Here is a 21138-nt window from a genome sequence, read left to right on the forward strand (position 1 = left end):
GCTGTGAGCGGTGGGAAGACAATACAAATACGAACGGCGACCCGTCTGACATTAAGGGAACGCCGAACGGTTCCACGCTAAACCCAGTTCAAAAGTAAACTTTAATTAGAACTGACTGAAAAGTTTGCGATCGCTAGCAGTGGTCAGTAGAAGCCAAACATTGATCATCACTTCAGCGCGCTACACAGCTTCCGGCTGGTCAGAAAACATGATCCTCGTATGCTGGCAGCCTGCATCCGGTTACGGCCGTTGCATTGCGGCGTTTACTGGCGCAGTTGCTGCGAATGCGTCGGCGGACCACACGCGGACCGCGGGGTGCAAATAAACACTGGCCCGCGCAGCGACGGCCGACACTTGACTGAGGCTCTGCAGCGTGAGGGGGGGAGTTGCACGGTAGGGGGACATCAGCGCCAGGCGAGGCGCTGTTCTGGCACGGTGCCAGGCTGTCCAGGCGTGGGCTCAGCTCAGCAGTGCTGGCTGGACCCGCCCACCTGCACGGCAGTCGGCAGCCGCGCCAACAGCTGATGGTGTACGCTTTTGAAGTGGGCGCAGATGACGCTGTTTTGGCAGGCTGCAGCTGCGGTTGTGTGGGTGGGGATTCATCGCCCAGTGTTGGACTTTTGTTTTTTGCTTCTACCAAGTTTTACCACTTTGTTTATTTTTTCTTATTTTTTGGACGACATGGCTTGACTGTTGGCCACACTCCCCTTATTTTTCAAGCATCGTGTCGCGTGCAGATAGCCTTTTAGGTATGTGTTGAGCCAGTTCGTCACGCGCCTTCTCGTGTGCCCCGTGCGGAGTCCATCTCACTTCACCGTCAGGCGTCAACCCACCATGGATTTCTCCATCACCCTTCTCACGCCTGCGTCTCTCACCCGTCTCTCACTGTCTCTCAGCTGACCTGCCCTGCCCTCTTCCGGGTGAGACACCCCTCCGCTGCGGCCCCACGCGCCGGCCCGCAGTCGGCGGTCTCACGTGCGTGCCATCCATCTAGCCGAGAGGCGGCAAAACGAGCCAATCTGAAATGATTTCAAATGTCTGTCCGTTCTATATATGGGGTCGCGTCGGCGGCGGCCGGCCGGCCGACCGACCGCCTTATAAGGAGCCCACGGACCCCGGGCACGCCGGAGACCGGTTTTGGTGCCGGTGGGGAGGGCTGGGGCGGGGCGGGCACGGCGGCCTTGGCCCCGCGGACGCCGCTGCCACCTGAGGGCTCCTAACCGATCGCAGCCGTCGCCGAGGGCGGCGGCGCGCGCGCGTCGGTCGCCGGGCACCGCGCCCAGTGGGTTAGCCGGATCAGAGCTGTCGGCACAGACCAGCCGGCCGCCGAGTCTGAGGACGGCTTTGACGTCTAGCGGCCGCAGGTGGGGTGGCGGGACGCAGGTGTAGCCGGCCCTGTGCGTCGGGTGACCCTGTGGGCGGAGCGGTGTGTGCGGGCCGGGCTGTGTCGGAGACGGACCGGCCTGGGCGTGATGTCACCGTGACTAATGGTCCTACGACGTCCAGGACTGGAGCCGCCCCCGCCTCCGCCGCCGCCGCCGTCCCCACCGCCGCCTCCGTCCAGCCACTGTCCTACTGCGGCACTTTACCGCACGTAGAGGATGCAGCCGAGAAAGCTGAAACTCTCGGTGCCTTTTTCACCTACCTTCTCTTCCACTTTGTGACACCCTCGTATACCACTCACACCTACATTCTCTTGCATCAATCTCGCTGTGTAGTCTGTGCAGCGCGGCCAGGCCACCATTTCTCAGGGGTGCACCGATCGCGCGCCGAGTGCTCGTTCATCTGGCCGACGAGCAGCCGAGCGTCGATAACACTGTCGACAGCCGCCGGCGCCGCACGCACTCCCACACGTACAAACACGCGCGCACGGCTAACGACGCCGTGATTTGTGGGCGTGGGCGCGTCGCCGCTGGCCGTGGAATAGAGTGGTTGGTTAGTGGTCTATCTGATCAGCCAGAGGGCCCGCGGTGACTAGGTAGGCAGGGGGATGTGGTACCGTGAAGGGGCGACTTGGAATGCTGTGATGCAAGGTTTGGGATGATAGGAGTGGTTCGTAATGTTATCCTGATTGAAGGACTTACTTGTTACAATTACACCGGGACTATTTTAGCGATACATTACACACAATTCAGCCAAAAACAGATCCCATCCCGCGATAGTCACACTGGCCACTCACCACTGCCACAGCGTTAGTAACCGTAAGAACCGAGCTGCAGCTGTCAGCCGAACTTGCAGCTCGTCTTCCTTGCCCCCGTGACGTCATCGTCTGCATCGCTCGGTAGCCTAACCGCCAACCGCCAACCGCCAACCGCCAACCGCCTGACCGCTGACCGCCTGACCGCCAACCGCCTGACCGCCAACCGCCTAACCGCCAACCGCCCAACCGCCCAACCGCCAACCGCCTGACCGCTGACCGCCGGCGCCAACCGTCTAACCGCCAACCGCCCCGTCAGATATGGAGTCCCGCCCCGCGCTGTATTGCCAGCTTACCATCCTTTAGTCTCTCCCCGCTGGGTGCGCGGGGCTGTCCCGCAGTCCAGCCTCCCTTCCCTCCCTGCAGACATGGTGTGTGATGTGGTGGGTAGGTACCTAAATACGGTCCTTAGTTGTAGTGGTCCCTTGCCCAGTCCACGTGCTCAGTTGCTTACAGCTCACAGTCGAACTCAGCGGTCAGACTGACTCAGCACTCAGCAGGCAGCAGCTGCTAGTGTGAGTTTGCCGGCTGTGAGCGTAGGAGCAGCTGAAGCCGAGGAGATGGGACCCCTGGCACGAAGCCCAGTGGGGCGGGCATTGAGAGCGCACGCTATGGTCTTCTTCTCACTGGCGTTTCGCAATGGGAGAGTAATGTTCCGCTTTTCTTGGCTCGCGCTCACGAGTTGACGCGACCAGAGGGGATGATTGAAATGGGGACGGAAGCGATGACACCCAAATACCGTAACAAAAGTTTGACTTCCCGGATGTATTTGTGCATACCCATAGACACCCAGTGCTTTCATCAAACGTCCAGACGTCCCAAATGCCCGAGCGACACGTCACACGGGATAGGTAGTAGGTACCCTGCTTCGGAGGCTGGTTTTCGCCTCGCCCTGCAGCCGGCCAAGGCGCGGGCTGTCGGCTGATGACGTCATAAGTGGGCTGATCATTCAGCTGGCACGGCCGGCGACGGCGACCAGTTTCTTTATCGCGCTCAGCTCCGTGATCGCGGCCAGTGTGAAGTAATGGACCGCGTGCGCTCACCGCAGTCACGCTCGAATTCGAACAGCTGGCCCGGGGGCGGTGGCGGCGCCGAAGATTCCTAGATAAAACTCTGACGACGGAGGCGTGCAGGGAGAGGTCGTGCGGGGCGCCGCAGCCCTTCTGTTGGTTCTCGCGCGGTAATGTGTCTCGCTTAGTATGTATAAATACTCGACCGGCCGAGTATTTATTTACGGTGTGTTTTTAGTGCGTGGTTTTGTTTTCGTGTGCGTTGGATGGCCGCAGCGGGGAGGGGGAGACAGAAGGGTAGGATCCCCTTTGTGAGTCTGGACTGTATCATGGACAGTGCTGACGGGGTGTACTTCCTGTGACGTTGTCTGTGACGGTGTGACATACCAAACGTGGGGGACGTAAATTCTCCCCCTCCCTCCCCCTCCATTGATATAGGACTCGACCCTGAATAGAGCCTGATTGGACAAACTTGGAACGGTTATCTTCATCTTGTAGGTACATTTTCCATTTGAAGGCGCTGACTTCAATATACCTGATACGAAACAATTGATTGGCGGCACTTAGGCTGGAGACCTCCGAATTGGGTGACTTACCTAGGTGTTCCGAATTTTCACACCATAATGCCTTACCTCAACAGTAAATTACTCGTTAATACATACTTGGAAAAAAAAACAGTAAATTAGCAGTCTGCTAGTGTAGGTAGGGCCGATTGGGAGGGCATCAGAGATCCGCCGAGACTGGTGCCAGGCGCGAGGTGACGCAACAGCTGTCTGATGACGCGACGGGCCGGCGGGCGCCACCTCTGACCTTGGCCAGGTGGCGGGGTCAAGTGCGGCTCCGTGACTGTCAGCCGTTTACCTACATAGTAGCCGCACAGACTGTGTTCCGAAACTCCGCAACAATCGTCAGATTTGGTACGATCGCCGGCGGGTGTAGAGTATGACTTGATCAAGCTATCCGTCAAAAGTGCCTACCCACAATACATACATACCTAATAACCTACCTACCTATTTATATGATCCCGCGAGCTGGAGTAGCCGCGGCCATGACAGTTTTCTGTCGGTTTGGCAGGTAGACGTGGTAGTGGACAAGTTTTGGATGCGAATGAACGCGCGTCTGCCTCTGCGTTGAGGGGCGTGCTATACTCCGGGACGCTGGGCTTTCTCTCTCGGTCATCGCGGCTGGGTGTTGTCTTCCCGCGTGCCATCATTAGTACCTACTAAACCTACTAAATACCCGGCGCAAAGTGGTTACTGCCGCCCTGCGAACCGAACCAGTATATATTATACAACCATTATATGCCTATTTATATTTATATTTTTATGTAAAATGCTGAATCGTATCGTTACTCGGTGTTTTATGGTTACTCTGTTGTCAGTATCATTACTTATTTCCTCTACGTAATATTTGAAAATGCGTCGTTTATCAGCCATAAACAGCATTTGACAGCTCACGCATACCTAGCCGTGTGTTTACGGCGACCGTGGTTATACGGAGGGGCGACCATCGAGCTCACTTCAAACCCGACCGGCCGCCGGGACCGCGCGAGCAGGCGACGTATGAGTTATGAGGTACCCCCGCCTGCGCCAGGTAGCCTCTGCGCCAGGACGGTAGCCTCTCCCCGCCCCCATCTTAGCCGGTGGACGCTCCTCCCACCCCGCCGCACGCTCCTCCCGCCCCGCCGTACTTTACGCGGCTTTGATTGGCGGAATCAGCATGGCGTGATATCCGGATGACCGGAAGACGGCGTGCAGGAGCGAGTACGTCGGAGATGGCAAGGCGCCAAGGTGGTACCATGGCCCGAGGCGTATTTGTATGTAATCTCGTTGCGTGTCCTGGGCCCAATCTTACCAATGCCGTGAATAGGATTTGGTAGCAATGCGCAAAATGCGATTACCGATTAAGAGCACTATGTTTGTCTTTCATAGTTTCTGATTGGATCTATCCGTTTTTCTCAATGTCCAGAAGGTGTGTGATGACGTAAATTAATCGCACGACGCTCAGTATGTCTTCCAAGTGTTACCAAATGCCGTAAATAAAGCATTCACGGCATTGGTAAGATCGGGCCCAGGAGCCGTCAGTAGTTCGGAAGCGGTCGCGGCGAGTGGAGTTGGTAAGAGGTGACTGATAATATCCCGTGCGACAATGTTCCAGCACGTACTTCGGGCGTATGCGTGGTTAGTGAGCACATGTGTTGCCGGACTTTGGGTTGGCATATCTACTGCAAAAAACCTGAACAACAGCACGACATTTCTAGAAGATCTATACTGCCAGCGGAACAGTATGGTGAAGGATGAACTAGATATAGTGCATGAAAACTACACGAACCCATGCAACTCGGAAATAGTGCTGCATTTTACTGTGGACGATCTGAGGTCTCCGCTCCTGGTACCATTGGGCATGCAAGCCATCGTGACCCTGGCTCTGATCCCGACCAGTGCGCTCGCCATGTATGGGGCTCGCCGGACCAAGGCCAGACTCATGTACCCATGGCTGATTGTTAACGCCATCTGGGTCATCTGCCTGATCATCAGGATGATTATCCTGTACTACTTCGGCCTCACCAACTACGCTCTGTTCCTGCTGCTGCCGTTCTGCATCGCTGTTCTTTCCCTTGTGGACGTCGGACTCTTCACGCTAAACATCCTGCGAACCACCGGGTCCTACGAAGTGAAACCTGTTCCAATGCAAGACTTCAGCGACGGCCACGCCTCTGCCCCCCAGTTCCCCGGGGCCGAGTGACGTCATCGTGACGTCTACTACGTCATCACGACTGTGGTCGCCAGCTGAGCGGCCGCCCGTCTCGCCAGCAGTGTGGCAGGCGAGCGGTGGTTCAGCCGAGCGGCCCGCCCCGCCGTCCCTACCCCGCCCCCCAGCGGGTGTGTTTTCCGCGCGCACCTGTGTGTGCCGGACCTGACCCCTCTCGCGGTGACGCCCGACGATGACTTTGTCCACGGGGAACGTGTGTGGCGTGGAGGGTCCGGTGACGTTTGTTTAGTGGGCTGCATCTGTTTCGTCAGCCCGCTGGCGCGCTGCGTCGCGCATTCCCGCTTTCAGTTTCTTTCGTCTCCAGTCCGGCTCTTTGTTCATCGCAATATATATTTTGAAATATGCAGTGATGTGTCCAAGGAAGTGGTCACCGGGAGCGATTGAGTGAATTAAGATAGAGGCACAGCATATTCCAGTTACACTTTACTTCTCTTAAGCCTGAAACAGACTCTTTTCGCAGTCAGGAAATCGCATGCGAGAGCCTATTCAAATACATGGAAGCACGCTCGCATCAATCGCACGCACCTCCCGCAAGCGATTGATGCGAGAATAATTATAATGTATTTGAATAGGCTCTCGCATGCGATTTCCTGAATGCGGAAAGAGTCTGTTTCAGCCTTTACACTTAAAACGCAGAATTACCCTCCAGCCTGGTGCCTATACCTCACCCCGATCGTGTCAGCATGGTCTCTATTCCTCACCTCTGTTCACGCCATCGTGGGCTCTATTCTTCCTTATCCTTGTAGGTATTAAACGAGGGTCTGCGTTTCTCAGTCACATAAATGTCATGGACCAGTAGCCACGCCCAGTCATGCAAAAATAAAGATACAGTCGACTATAGAGCGCTCGTGACGCATAGGCACAAACTTCACAGTCGGCGCCGGCTGCTGCGTTTGCTATAACGGCACTGGACAAGTGGACAGCAGACATGGTGGACTGGGCACCTTCCGCAGAACGGCATGACGTCACTTTGTCATTTTGCTGCATCAGCATATCACAACATATGTCACAACATGTTGCGACCTGTGTGTTGTGCATGGTGGATGCGCTTCTGCATTGTTTCTCTTAAAGTTCCAATTTTTCATCGGTGGCATGGTAAATAATTATGTCACGCTCCATGCTGTTTGTGTTTGTGACAGCGAATTATTTCATTTCATTTCATTTCATTTATTCTTTTATCACCAACGGTCGTTACCCCAATGACAGATGAAGTCAACAAATAAAACATTGATACACACTAAACAAGCACAGTAAAAACGAGCACAGTAAAAACAAAGCAGACTAGAAACATTTGTTTCCAGTAACAACCAACAGTTACACTTACCTATCTCTTTGTTTGAATTATTGTTAATGTTGAACCACGTCTTTTCTTATCGGTAGGTAGGTACCTACATAATGGGCACGAAACTATGCTTGATCTGCTGTCCTCCTTGAAGCCGATTTCTGCGGGGAATTGACCGGTCCGGCCGGGTCGGGGACTCACCCGCTCCCCAGTCCCTCCCCGCCCGTGCCGCTCGGTCGCCGTCGCCGCCGCATGGTCGGCCTGGAATCCGACTGGCGCTCCTGACAATTCCCGATACGGTCGGCAGGTCAGTAAGGGAGCTCCCAGGCGCCGTTTTTCCGGGGTCCGATTCCAGGGCTGGTCCACCTGAATGGTCGTCTCAGTCTGCCGCAGTATTTCATCGCAGTGCGGGCGATCAGCTTTGGGCGGACCTCCGACTGTGCTAGAATATAGGGGCCGGGGCAGCGTGGGGAGGGGCACACTGCACGGACCAGACGGGCCGTCATGAGCAGAGGCGGCGCCATCGGCACAGGTTGGGGTGCAATGAGGAGAGTGACGTTTTGTGATGGTAAAAGGCTGTCGCTGGTATTGTGCAGTTGCACCACTGGTGATTATTGAACTGGCACCAAAGTCATCTCCCAATCGCCTCTCTCCTCTCCTTCTTCTCTCTCTCTCTCTCTCTCTCTCTCTTTCTCTCTCTCTCTCTCTCTCTCTTTCTCTCTTTTATCTCTCTCCCTCTCTCCTCTCTTTCTCTACTTTCCTCCCGGTATAGGCACCGTGGCATTGGTCTGGCTGGGAGGGGGGGGGGGGGGGGGTGATGTAGCTGGGGGGCTGTGGAAGTTAGCACCCACTCGCTGACTCACTTTCGACCCCTATCTTGCCCCAAGCACATTGGGATGGTTGTCGCCCCACTCGACACAAATTGCAGCGACGCACGATCTAGGTAACTAGGAAGGTATACGGTGTCATGCTCCACCACTTGAGAAACGGCGCGAGATTGTGCAATAGTTACGCGTACTCTTCCGATAATGTTATCAACAATAAAAGATTGCTCTGATGATGCAGAATCTGTTGGCTCAGCGTCAGCAGTCAGTATCGCCAACTCATTCGTGGCGAAAAGACGGTGGTCTCTGCTAAGTACCTATATCGATATACCGTGCGACGCCAAGATGAAGTGTTGTGCAGTTTTCTGCAAGCAGGAACGTCGGGTTTATGGTGAGCTGGTGATCAACATATTGATCGGACTTGTGGCTGTTATACTTACTGTCGTGAACCTGAACAACAGCGAGGAATTTCTGAAAGATCGTTACTGCCAGCTGAATAGCTTGGTCAAGTCTGAACCAGACGTAGTGCATGAAAATCATACAAACTTGTGCAATTCGGAAATAGTGCTGGATTTCACTGTGCACGAGCTGAGGTCTCCCCTGTTGAAACCATTGGTCATGCAAGCCATCTTCACCCTGGCTCTGATCCCTACCAGTGCGCTCGCCATATACGGGGCTCACCGGGCCAAGGCCAAACCCATGTACCCATGGCTGATTGTCAACGGACTCTGGGTCATCTGCCTCATCATCAGGATAATTATCCTGGGATACTTCGGCTTCAGAGACTACGCTCTGTTCCTGCTGCTGCCGTTCTTCATCGGTGTTATTTTCCTTGTGGACGTCGGACTCTTCACGCTAAACATCCTGCGAACCACCGGGTCCTACGAAGTGAAGCCCCTGCCAATGCAAGACTTCGACGACGGCCGCACCCCTGCCCTCGAGTCCTCCAGCGCCGTGTGACGTCATCGAGACGTCTCACTACGTCATCACGGCACTGGACACTGAAGACTGGACACCATCTGCAGAACGGCACACGCACCACATCAGACTGGCCCAGTAGTTGTGTGCAGCACTGCAGCATGCACTGTGCTGCACCAACATGCCACAGCATGCTGCGACCTTTGTGCTCTGCGCTGTGGTTTGTGAACGCGCTTATCTATAACCTTTAAATAATCGGTTCAAAATAGTAACGAGAAATGAAAAGTGCCTATCACGGAACAGCTTATCGATGACAGAAAGGCTCCACTGTATCAGAATACCTACATGACCGTTGTCCGCAACCACTTTGTCACTTTGTTAGTATATAGGAACCCAAGGAGACCAAATACTGCTTGTGTTTGTCTGTAGGCATATTGTATTTTGCTTTGGTTTTTTATGTGGTAATTTGATTACCTGTATAATTGTATTAGAAATTATTGTCGTAGTCGTTTTGAACACATATTTCTAATCAATACATATCTAATGAGCATGAAACTATCTTTGTTGAGATCCGATTTTCTCTTTGAAGCCGATTTCTGCGGGATAGTCAGCCTCCCGCCTCCTCCCGTGCTCCTCGGTCACCGCCGCCGCCGGATGGTCTGTCCCGTGTCTGCTTAGGTAGGTCTGTACATCAGCCTGTCGACCGTGGACACCCCCCCCCCCCTCCCCAGTGTCGTTACACAGCTTTTGGAGGCAATTTTATAGCGCAACCTGTTCACTCCAAACCAATAGAGTGAGGTCATGAGGCTATAGAGCTGAAAGGTTGGGTTGCAGCACAACTTTTTTTTTTAGGTGAATCTCTGTGCCTGGCCACATGTGGTCGGTACCGATTATGGTGGCAGCAGCTCGAACGCTCTGGAATTCGCCTCGCGCACTTGACATCTCCTGAGACGGTCGACAGTTCTGTGCGGGAGCAGAGCGGGACGGTGCAGGTGCACGGATCAGACAGACGTCATGACTCATGGGCAGAGGCGGCGACAGCGGCACAGGGTTGAGGTGCAACTTGCAAGAGGAGAGTGACATTTTGTGATGGTAAAACTATAACCAAAAGGCTGTTTGCTGGTATTCATGGTCGAACATCACCACTCGTGACGGTCGAACTGGGGTCTGACTCTGAGTTCCCTCTCCTCCTCCCTCCCTCCCCTATCTCTCTCTCCTCTGCCGGCGAGCCGCGCCGGACTGCGATAGGTCGGGCTCGGCGGCTGTGGGAGAGAGCAGTGGAGATCCATCCGCCGATGGGGTAGATGATGACGGGCGGACAGTGACGGATCCGACGGGGTCGGGCGCTGCCGGCAGCGGGGCGCACGCGGCCGCGCCGGCAAGACGGACGGCGCCGGGCGCCGGGCGGCGGGCGAGCTGTGCACTGTGCTTGGGAGGCGCGGCGGCCGGCAGCCGGGGGGGGGGGGGGGGGGGGCGGTGCAGGCGAACGCTGGGCGGGCGGCGGTAGCGGCGGGGTGCTGATAATAGGGGAAGTTGGGGGAACGCCGAATACTTTTTTTCTGACGCCCGTAGCACGCAAGGTAGACAACATAAGCTATTCTTGTTGGCGTCATTCGAGAGGCCAGTCTTTTGCCTTTCAAACATGCCAGGCGCATTTGATGAATTCGCATACCGTTAAGCGCACAAACTAGAAATATCAAAGAAGTGACTTTTTCGGCGTTGCCCCGGACTGCGGGAAAGCCGAAAATGGGAGAAATGATCTACGGGGAATGCCGAAATTGATGTTTTGCCATTTTATCTCAAACTTTATCCAGAATTCATCAAAGCTGACATGGGTTTTAAGAGCTTGAGGACGCTTGGTGCACACTGGAAGTTATAATTGTGTGATATAATAAGAAAATGCCAGGTAAATCATTCCTTAGAGGTAACAGGCCGTTGTGTCGGTTGAAAGTGTAATTTGTGTGACTAAAAATACGCGTTGCTATTCTACAGCAGTAAAGTCCACGTAGAGTGCTTTAACGTGCGTAATTGCACGTTTTCGGCATTACCCCAGCCAGCCATACTTTTATTTGCAGGCCCATAACTTTTCAACGTGCTGTATAAATTTCAAATAGGCAGCACACTTATGCAAAGACATGCTGAAGATTACTTGACCGAATTGGCCAGACAAACGGTAGCATAATAAGTAAGAAATGCAGCTTCAAAGGCGCATGTAGTACAAGGGAAACGTACCTTGAAAACGCTCTTGGCGCCCTCACAGCCGAAGTATTCCGAATGACGACTCGTAACAAACATGCGATAATTGTAGTCACTTAAGCTTCAGAACATCACTGACATGTGGCATCCATGTCGTACGGTTTTCGAAATATCTTGAATTTCGGCTTTGCCCCAACTCCGGCATTGCCCCAACTTCCCCTACACTTTAAGGTATTGGATGACGCTACATGGACCATCTATTATATACACCCTACGAATAACGCTGGTTTTAGTAGGTGGCAAGATTCGTGAATGGAATGCTGAATGTCTTCTCAAGGTTTGGGGTGACAGAAATGCAAATATTTTGCTTATAGCGGCCCACGCAGAGACCTGCTGCCACCTATTCTTAAAAAAGAGGGTACCTGAAATATGTGTAAGTAATAAGTATCACCATCAGTGGTTTCGCACATATATACCTCTGGTACCTCTGGTATATACCTCGGTATGAGAGAAGACAACATTTGCAATGCTCTTGAATTATTCACAGTTCACACATCGATGTGGTTTGAGCTCCTGGGTGAGTTCGCAACGCCAGGTTCCCGAGGATCGCCCGATCTAAATTTATTGTTGTTTAATTTAATTTTCTTCGGCAACTTTGAAAAAATACCTTACCACGAATACGAGTATGAGAGCCGAGCCACTAGATTTTTTTCAATAAGCTCCATCATCTCTTAGAGTCCTGTCGCGAACTGCCCTCGGATTCACATTCACAGGTGGGCCGGCGGACTTTCACACGCGCACCTCATTTCTGCCGGCCCCGTGTGACTGTGTCGGGTGCTGACGGATAGCGCGGCACCCCAGCCTGTGGGGAGGTGGTGGGACCGCGGCGCACCCAGGTACCCAGCGCCGAGCTCATCACTCGTGGGATTAGGCGACCCCAGAGTCCTTCATCCCTCTCCATCGTGCCCAAATCGAATGGACGGACGCAGCTTACTCAGCCCGAGCCCAAGGCACTCGTGGGAATCGAGCTCTCGTCGTTCGCTGCAGTAGTCTGTGTATCGGTTACCTACCTTTCCGTCTCGTTTCCCCCTCTTACCCTCCTTTCGTCGCCTCCGCTATCCGCTGATGAGCTAGAACCGGTCGCGGTGCATCCCTCACATTCCACCTGGTTGTCATAATTATTCCCCTGTTTCCCATATTTCGCTGCCGCCCCTGCCGGCCGAGCTCCAGGAATGCGCCGGCGGCGGCGGCTAAGGTGTGGAGCGGCGCGGCGCCGCGCCATTATTCGCCGCCGGACAGTGTCACGGCGCTGTCGGCGGCGCTGCGGTCACACTCGGCCCACAAACACCGCGCCTGTGTGCCGTGGCCCAGCGACGGCGGCCGGTGCGGGCGCGGGCGGGGGCGGGGGCGGCCCGCCGGGACTTGACGTCACTCACAGCGCGCTCAGCTGTGCTCGCAGGCCGCTTCCGGGCGCCGCCAGTTAGCGGCGCTGTTGACGCGCCAGGGCCGACTGCGGCAAACACAGCGCAGGGAGGCAAACACGGGCCGTGGGGGGAGGGGAGGGGACAGCTGGCTCGGTGGGCCGGCACGGTCGCCGGTCAGGCACGCGGTGCCGACACGTGCGAGGCGGGCCGGTGCCACCATGACCGCGGCTGCAGGCTGAGGGAACGGGTCGGCGCCGTGTCGCTGTAGATAGCGCCTTCCTCCCGAGATCGCCCCTCCCCCCATGCATCAGCTGGCCCGGTCAGTGGGGGTGGGGAGGGGTGGGGGTAGCCAGCCAGCCACGGCTGATACCGCGCAGCGCGTGGGAGGGCGGCCTTGAGCCCCGCCACCGGCACACCTGGTCGGGTAGGAGGGAACCCGCTCGCTCCGCACTCAATGCGCGTCTGTATGGATACCGCTGGAGCGGGATGGTTCTCGAGGCTGCACCTGGTCCCATTCTTTCCCTTCATTCCCGTTCCTCCTACCCCCTTCCTCCGCTCTCCAGGTGTTCCCCACCCCAGTCTGATCGTGCACAGTGTGACGATACAAGCGCTCTAGTCGTCATTCCCCTCACTACTTGTCATTTATATGTCTCGGTAGCCGGTAGGTTGCAAGCACCGTACTCCCGACTGGTTGCCTGCTTATGACGCCCGACCTCTCACCGTTCCTCTCCGACCGAGCGTGAAACCCGATCACAATTACCAGCCGGGCGCCGGCTTTTTGCGCGTTTTGCGACAATGGTTTGCGTTTTTGCGAGCTGCTAAGTGGGCTGGCGACCAAGCCGGCAGTGCGGCTGCTGCTGGCGCCGTGCAGTGTTTGTGCGCCAGGCTATTTCCCGCGGCGCCGCGGCCGGGCGACAGGTCACCAGGTCGCTGGGTCACGTGACCTGGCCAGGAGAGGTCGCCGGCCGCTGGTGAGGGTCTCGGTGTCAACTGTCGTCACGCGGCCGTGATGCGACCGTGACGCTGGGGTCACGCACTGTCGTAACGAGACAACGGGACGAAATGAAGGCAGGCACGACGAACCGGCCAATTGTGAGGCGCGTGGAGCCTTTCACCGAACTGGGAGGTAAATTTAGCTGTCCCTACTGGTTTGATATACATAGGAGCAATCCTGACGGCTCAGCGGAGATGAAGAGCTGTGCCGTCATCGCGTAGTGGGTGGTATCTGTTGCGGTCCCCGTGCGAAATGAAAGCACGGGCTATCGCTGTGAATGTTCGGAGGTCCTGTGTCATCAGGTTCTGAAGTGGCTAAGTTTGTGAGTGCGGTTACCTACTATCTCCTATCTCGCCTGCCCTACGATGCCGTTCGTTGAGTTCACCAGTCTCATCTGATCCACCGGGCTATATACCGTCTGTTTCTCTGACTAACAGTGATAGGGCAGTTAGATAAGACTTCTATCTGAACTCACGGCTCGCGGGCCACTTTGACCCTGTCATCATCTGTATTCCTCTGAATGTCGTGGACCGTCGAGTGTCTTTGCCCGCGACCGTCCGTCTAGCTCTGCCGGCCCTCCGTATCTCCGCCCCATTTACGGCCATCTCATCGCCCATTTTCATTGCTCATCGCCTCATCGCCCATCAGTCATCGCCTGTCACTTACTGTCCCACCATCCCATCGCCCAACATTCCATTTTCCTCTGCCTGTCGACTCACCATTATTCTGCTTAGCTGCCCCACCGTCCCACCACACTGTCCCATGCTCCTCCCGCCCCAACGTCCCACCACACTGTCCCATGATCCTCCCACCCTACCGTCCCACCACACTGTCACATGCTCCTCCCGCCCCACAGTCCCACCACACTGTCCCATGCTCCTCCCGCCCCACAGTCCAACCACACTGTCCCATGCTCCTCCCGTCCCACCGTCCCGCCACACTGTCCCATGCTCCTCCCGCCCCACCACCGTCCCACCGCTGCCGCTCCCGCCGCGCCTGCCGGCCGCTCTCCTGCCGTTTCAATTAGTGTGAGCTGCCGACGCCGCCCTGATGGGGCCGGAGGCGCGCCGACGTGAGGAGCCGTTAATCAGGAGACGCAGGTGGTGGCACCTCGGGACGGGCTTTCTCCGGCGCCTGTGTGGGTATGTGTGTGCCCACCCGGACACTCGGCCGGCTCAGGTCAAATGGCCGCACACGCGCGCACGTGGAATGCTGCGGCGCCGGACGTGAGGCCGCCTGCATTGTCATCGTCGGGGTGCGGGCGGGTGCGGGCTCCCAGCTGACTGCAGCTCCCCACAGTGGAAGGACTGGGCGGTGCCATGGGAGGTCGTACACGAATTTGGAGTGCAGGCATGGGATGTCTCAGCTAGGGATGAGACCATTCTGAAGGTATACATGGAAAGTGGAGATATTGATAGTTTGAGGACTTGGGAAATTTTATTTTTGCGTCTTAATCAGAGGTATTTAAGCTATAGTGTTGAGAAGTTCAGCCCGTGGCAACTCGCCGTTCCAGGACACTACGAGCATACCAAATTGCGTGTTTTGTGCGCACTTTTCATGCTTGTGTGCTCACCATGTGTGGGGCACAATACACGCCTTTGGGGGCGGCTTTGTTCCCCTGTTTGTTGAGCACAGTGATCTGACTGTGTGCTGCCGAGGGTTCTAATGGCCCACAGCTGGAGGTGACACGATCCGCACCTGGGAGCAAATGCACTGGGGGTATCAGAAGTCAGAGCGTCAGCTGTGCGGAGGGTATTTGGTTCGCACGCCAGCAGCTAGGAACGGGGTGCACCTATGGGGTGCTGACGAGTGACGGGATGTGATGCTGGGCATGACGTATCATTGCCCCACCGCCTGAATCAGTGTCAAGAAGACGCCGACGGTGAATTTTGAAACGTTGTGTTGGACCCCAATAAGGGCTTAGTTTCTGATTTGAGTGAGTCTATGTTAAGCTGGCCCATCCTGAGTTGAACACTTTCATTTTAGCTAAGGACATCCTTACTACATAGCGCTTTACGTGACCATGTTCCTGAATGCTGGATCGCTTGCCATCGTTGTGTTGTGACCTCTGTCACCGAGCTCCGTTTGCAGTGGATACCTTTCCGTCAACCCCCCCCCCCCCCGCCTCCCCCCCGCCTTAACCCGTTCACATTGCGACACGTGCAGCACCTCATGCACACCCCACCGTGCACCACTGTGCACTATCTCCCGGTGCACAGCGTGACCGGAGCTGACGCTCACGGTCGTCCGGCGCCCGTGTGTCGGCCAGCAGAACAGATCTGCCGACCCGTGTCTGTATGTGTCATGCATACTTAATCGCGGACTTGGGTGCCGGCTGCCCGAGTCAAGATCCGGGTGTAGCTTGTTCGACAGGCGTCGGGAATTGGTGAAGGATGATGCCCTTTTCTGTCGAGGCGCGGAGATGGTTGCTGTCAGCGGCTGTGGGATACAATCTGATGGTGGCGCGTTTTGGAAGGCGGGAGCATTGCAAAGATGCTTAACCATTCCAGGTTAATATCGCAGAGACATGTAGCGTGTTTGAGCTCAGCTCGATTTTCACGCAGCGTGAGTATAACTCCAGAATTATCACGCGATGGCCTAAACCGTTTAAACCTGCGTCGGATTTCACGTCGCTCGATTTTACTCTTCTGGCATGCAGTTCGGCACTGCATTTGTTTCGTGTTGACCCGGGCGATTTAGGTACTTTTCGCCTTGCACTGTGGCCTACACGACAACACGACTATAATTAGACGTCGCCGTGTGACTGGACTGTCAGGTCGAGCGCGTCGTTTGACCTTTGGCTGTGTGGGTGTCAGGCGGGCGGCACGCGCGCGATTTTCAGCCGCTGGTTCACAGACAGTTTGTGGCTGCTCTGTCGACCGACCAACTTCCGAATCCGGTGAAGGGAATTTAGTACGTCCGCGGTCAACGTTGCGCTAGCCCTGGTTGAGTGGTTCGTGTTGCAATGCCGATGTGCTGCTATGAGATGGAAGGGATGGTGGATTGATGATCAGAGTTTTGGCTGTTTTGTTGTGGTCGTTGAGGTTTGTTGTTGAAAAACCATGTGTCATGGGTCGTACCGCACCGTCTATCGTTCGTGATTGACATATCATTAACCACACAATTTATCAAGCATTATTCAAGGTGTCTTTCATATTTCGTGCAGTGATTCTCAACGACAAACTCCTGTAGCATAGCATGTCCCTTATTGTTAGTCGTCGCACGTCCGACATAGCAAAGTCGATCGATTGTTTTCACAACCCATCTCTCTGTCTGCAGGCTTCTGGTCGGCGCTCCGCTGGGGAAGAACCTGCAGCCCAACACGGAGAAGAGCGGGGCACTCTGGAAGTGTCCCCTCTCCACGCGCCAGGACGACTGTCAGCAGGTGGAGACGGACGGCCACTATGGTGAGTGGAGCGCGAGCTGCGCCCCTGTCCGGTCCGGCAGCGGGGGAGGTCTGGAGGCGAGGAATGGGGGCGTGTCACTGGTGGCGGGCTCTGCAGCTGGCATCTCAACGATTAACCCCGGCTCCTCAGATTGGTGTCGAGGTCCTGCGGAACCTGTTCGATGTGTTTGTCGGCTATTCTCAGTGAACAATTTAACTGTCACAGCAATTAATCCAGGCTTCTAGAGGAGTGTTATGCAAGCGACTGGTCCGGCAGGCTCTCAGACCCACAGGCCAAACTGGGAGCGCAAGTTCGCAGCCTGACGCATAATTCTGCTACCAGTGTTGTGTAACGCCGGCGTCACATTTTAAGCTGCCACTTTGCAATGATGAACATTGTTCAGCAGGGTGCAACGCTTCTAAGAGCGCTATCTGGTAAAACTCTTCGGCTGGTACATACAAGACAAGATGTTTCGGCCAGTGCCCTGGGGGCGTTGCGTCACAGCTGTTCCAGCTTCCTTGAAAAGCGATGCGTATCCTTCTTCTCCGATAAAAGTGGCGTCATTAACGACACAAATGGCTGCCATCAGTCAGAGCTCGCTAACGAAAATCCAATCGCCAGCTGAACTGGACATCAGCTGAACGATATCATCCTGTGCCAAGGGGTGGACCAAGTCATACTGAGCATCAACAGGACGATCTCGCCTAACTGAGCTGAGAGACAGTGCTGAGACGGCTTGAGCCGTTTCACGTGAGCCGAGAAGCGAGAGAAGAAAAGCCTAAGCCACTTGCCTAGGCTTAGTTGTTCTGAACTTATTGAGCTGGTTCAATAAGCTGTATTGAAGTGGTATTACAAGCTGTATAGTGTAGGTATTTTTATATCGACTAAAATACCTACACTATTATGTCGAGCCTGATTGAATTGATCATTTATTACAAAATGCTAACATGCCTATTGAACCAATTTTATAAAAGCATTTACTCCGTATTTTTTATGTACAATGAGCGCATGTTCACCTGACATGACGAGGAAGTGGGACATCATCGTCTGCTCATTTGGGAAGTGGCAGCGCCATGAATAACGCCACTGATGCGAAAGAAGCTACATACAGTAGCTGTGAGTTGTTGACATGGCGCAAGATGAACAGCGTTTCAACAGAACTGTTGCACCTTGACAGTCCTTAGATTTGCTTCAAGAGCTCATCTCGATGATGAGATTCACTTTGTTGAGCACGCTGTGCCCAGAACGTCCACTAAACAAGGGGAACCCATCACCACAGAGGAGAGGACGGCCACGCAAAGCACATCCATCCCCTCAGTAAGTCCTCCAGCGGCTATTGGCATGCCGAGAAGAGAAAAGGCGCAGGCGTCTCCGCCGCCTCCTTGCGTCCCATCGAGGTCGTCCGCGTGTGGAGTCGATCCCTCTGGGTCGATCGGTGCGGGTCGGGTCGCCGGGACAGGTAAGGGTTGACTCGGGGCCGGGTCACGCCTCTCACCGCCAGCTCTGATCGTCTACCTGTCCTCGTTGCTCTGTAACGGGTGTCTATTTTTCTGACGAATTTCTTTTTCATACTGCTTACTCTATGTATGTGTCTCTCACGTCTCACGTCGTATTGGCTTGTGTTGTAGTTTGGGAAACTATGGCTGTCGTTCTCTGTAGGTTTGCTATGAATGTCTCTGGGAATATTTACTGCCTTTGTTCACAAAGTATTTGTGTTGTTTACGGGGATTTTCACTGTGTGTTTTAGTGCCTTGCTTACTGGCTTTTAACTATTCTACTCTGGCTATCCATGTTTCTGGTGGCAGGCTGGCTCCCTCCAAACCGGTGTAAATATCCCATCTAACAGACACTGTGCTTTTCAGATCCCGTTAAAGGACGGTATATCAAGAGTAAGTGGTCACCAGAGACGAAAAGGCATGCTCGGGCAGGCCATATGGCTGGCGGTTCCTTTGCCAATGGCTCACCCCTCTAGCTGCATGATCCCACACTGTGGTTGGTTTGGAGTGTGCTTTGTACGCTATGCCAAGAACCGGAGACGGACACCACAGCTAGCTTATAGCTTTCAGGACGGGTTGAGGGGACCGGCGGGCCCCAGACGGCTACAGCTCTGCTGCATGCGCGGGCGGCTGCTGAGAGGAGGCTGCGTGATAGGTACCCCGACTGGATGCTCCTCGACTTGGATCCGACGCCGCTCGTCGGACTGCTGACTGACGGGGGCTGCTGGGAAATTTTCTTGGCTCCGTCGGCAGCTGCTCCGTGGCCGGTCGCTCCTCCGTGGCTCCTCCCGGCCGTTTTTGTGGGTGCCATGGGATTTATAAGCCGCGCATCAAACCGCCCCGGGCTCGCGTGATGTCATTAGAACGCAGGCGGATTAGCAGGGTAGCATTATCGTCTTCACGCTCCTCATAGGCCGTGATTAGATGGGCGCTTAATCTGCCATGGTTATAGCTGCTGCTAAGTTCGTTACACTGGCTCTCCAGGAACTTCAGTGAAATGTGAACGATGAATGCCTATCTCACGTGTATTACATAGCCCGCATCCCTGTAAACTCGCCTTTCAATACTTCCTTATTTACTAAACTCTAATTTACCGAGCCTGAAGTATCCCGCTGCAGCGTAATCACGTATGATAGGTGTGCAGCAGTCTCCTGATTTCCAGTGACATCAAAGCTACGATCCGCTAAACGTTTACTTCTCACAGTTTCTCATTGAATCAAAATAACACGTCATTATTTTAAATCGTTACTAGATTGCCAGTCTCCCAAACCCAATGCTTTGTCAGAACATTGCATTTGGGGAGATACGAACGGCCTTGCTGCGGAGTGATCGCAACATGGCCAAAGCTGAGCGTCACGAAGTCGTGTCTTTCCGACGCAAAATGCTTTATGTTTTATAGTTTTTTTTTTTTTGTTGGTGCCATAGGTATGTCTATCGGTAATTGCCGATATACTTTTCCTGTTGTAATTCTCTCTCATGTGTGTCACCGCGGTAGATAGCGGGTCACTGTTGCGGTCTGCACACCTAATAGCACCTATCTTATCGCTGACAAACACAGTTTGTGTGAACACTGAACAGCCAGCGCGCTCATTGAGATAGCACTGCACCGATATTGGTAAATGGTAGCCCAGGCCGGGATATTACGGTGGTGCCAGCGGACGGCCTGGAAACCAGGTGCGAGGTCGGGCCTTCAGCCGATTTACTGTGTGAGCTGTGAATTAAACGGCCAATATAAATATCAGCTAACTCTGTAAGCAAAATCTTTAGCTAACTCAGCTCAACTAAATACCAGTAAAACATATATGGCCTTGAGTAAAACGCCTTTTGGGCGAAGAACGAGCGAGCGAGATAGTGAGCCCTGCACGTGCGCAAGGGCGAGAGGGTACTTCCAACGGGCTTGTGCAAAGCACCCTTCTAACCGGTCGCTAGCGGTGTGCCAAATTTGAACGCAATCGGCCCAGCCGTTCCTGAGATCTGGAAGCGCCATTCTGCACGTGCGCACGTGCAAGCGGGGTCCAAACTGACTACTGCACGGCACCCTACTAACTGGTCCCCAACCGTGTGCCAAATTTGAGCGCAATCGGCCCAGCCGTTCTCGAGATCTGGGAGCGCCCCCTGCACGTGCGCACGTGCTGTAGCACCCCAACCTTAACACATGCAGATGAATTATCTGATGTAGGCCTAACTGTGTACCGAGTTTCAATTCAATCGGCCCAACCGTTGTGCCGTTATTGAGGTTGCAATTTTGGGGGTTCTTAAAAAATGTCCAACTTTACCACGCGCCACGTGCTTTGGTTGGCAAGAACACATGGTGGCCATCACACCACAGAACTTTTACGTCCAAGTGACATTCAGCAAAGAAGACCGCTTGTCAATCGGATGTCCCGTCCCTAAGATATTAGCTTTTGAAGAGCGTCCCCACGGCCGGCGGGCCGGCCGGCCGACCGGCCGCTCATACTCAGGGATTTTCCCTTAATTCAGTATGAACTCGCTCGCTCGCTGCGCTCGCTCGCTCGTAATAAGTAATGTAGTAACCATCACACCTTTGTAGAAATGTAAGACACCAGTTTGTATGCCTGCATTGCATACCTACCATCACGCGGAATGAAGGTGCATACCTATTTCAAATGTGGCATTGG

The 21138-nt window shown here is 54.6% G+C and overlaps 1 protein-coding gene across 2 annotated transcripts in view; it reads left to right on the forward strand.

The window, feature by feature from the left end:
- Nucleotides 1-21138, forward strand: part of LOC122384835 (integrin alpha-PS1-like) — a 72299-nt gene that overhangs the window by 35239 nt on the left and 15922 nt on the right. Inside the window, exons 2-3 of one of the 2 annotated variants that reach the window (XM_043372605.1) lie at nucleotides 16897-17024; nucleotides 18866-18892. In XM_043372605.1, coding sequence (XP_043228540.1) covers nucleotides 16897-17024; nucleotides 18866-18892 — 155 coding nt within the window. The remainder of the gene's footprint in view (nucleotides 1-16896; nucleotides 17025-18865; nucleotides 18893-21138) is intronic. The other variant, XM_043372606.1, reaches the window with a different exon arrangement.

The sequence above is a fragment of the Amphibalanus amphitrite genome, unplaced genomic scaffold, assembly GCF_019059575.1.
Source record: "Amphibalanus amphitrite isolate SeventyFive unplaced genomic scaffold, NRLGWU_Aamphi_draft 000200F_arrow, whole genome shotgun sequence".
In the NCBI taxonomy this organism is placed as follows: Eukaryota; Metazoa; Arthropoda; class Thecostraca; order Balanomorpha; family Balanidae; genus Amphibalanus; species Amphibalanus amphitrite.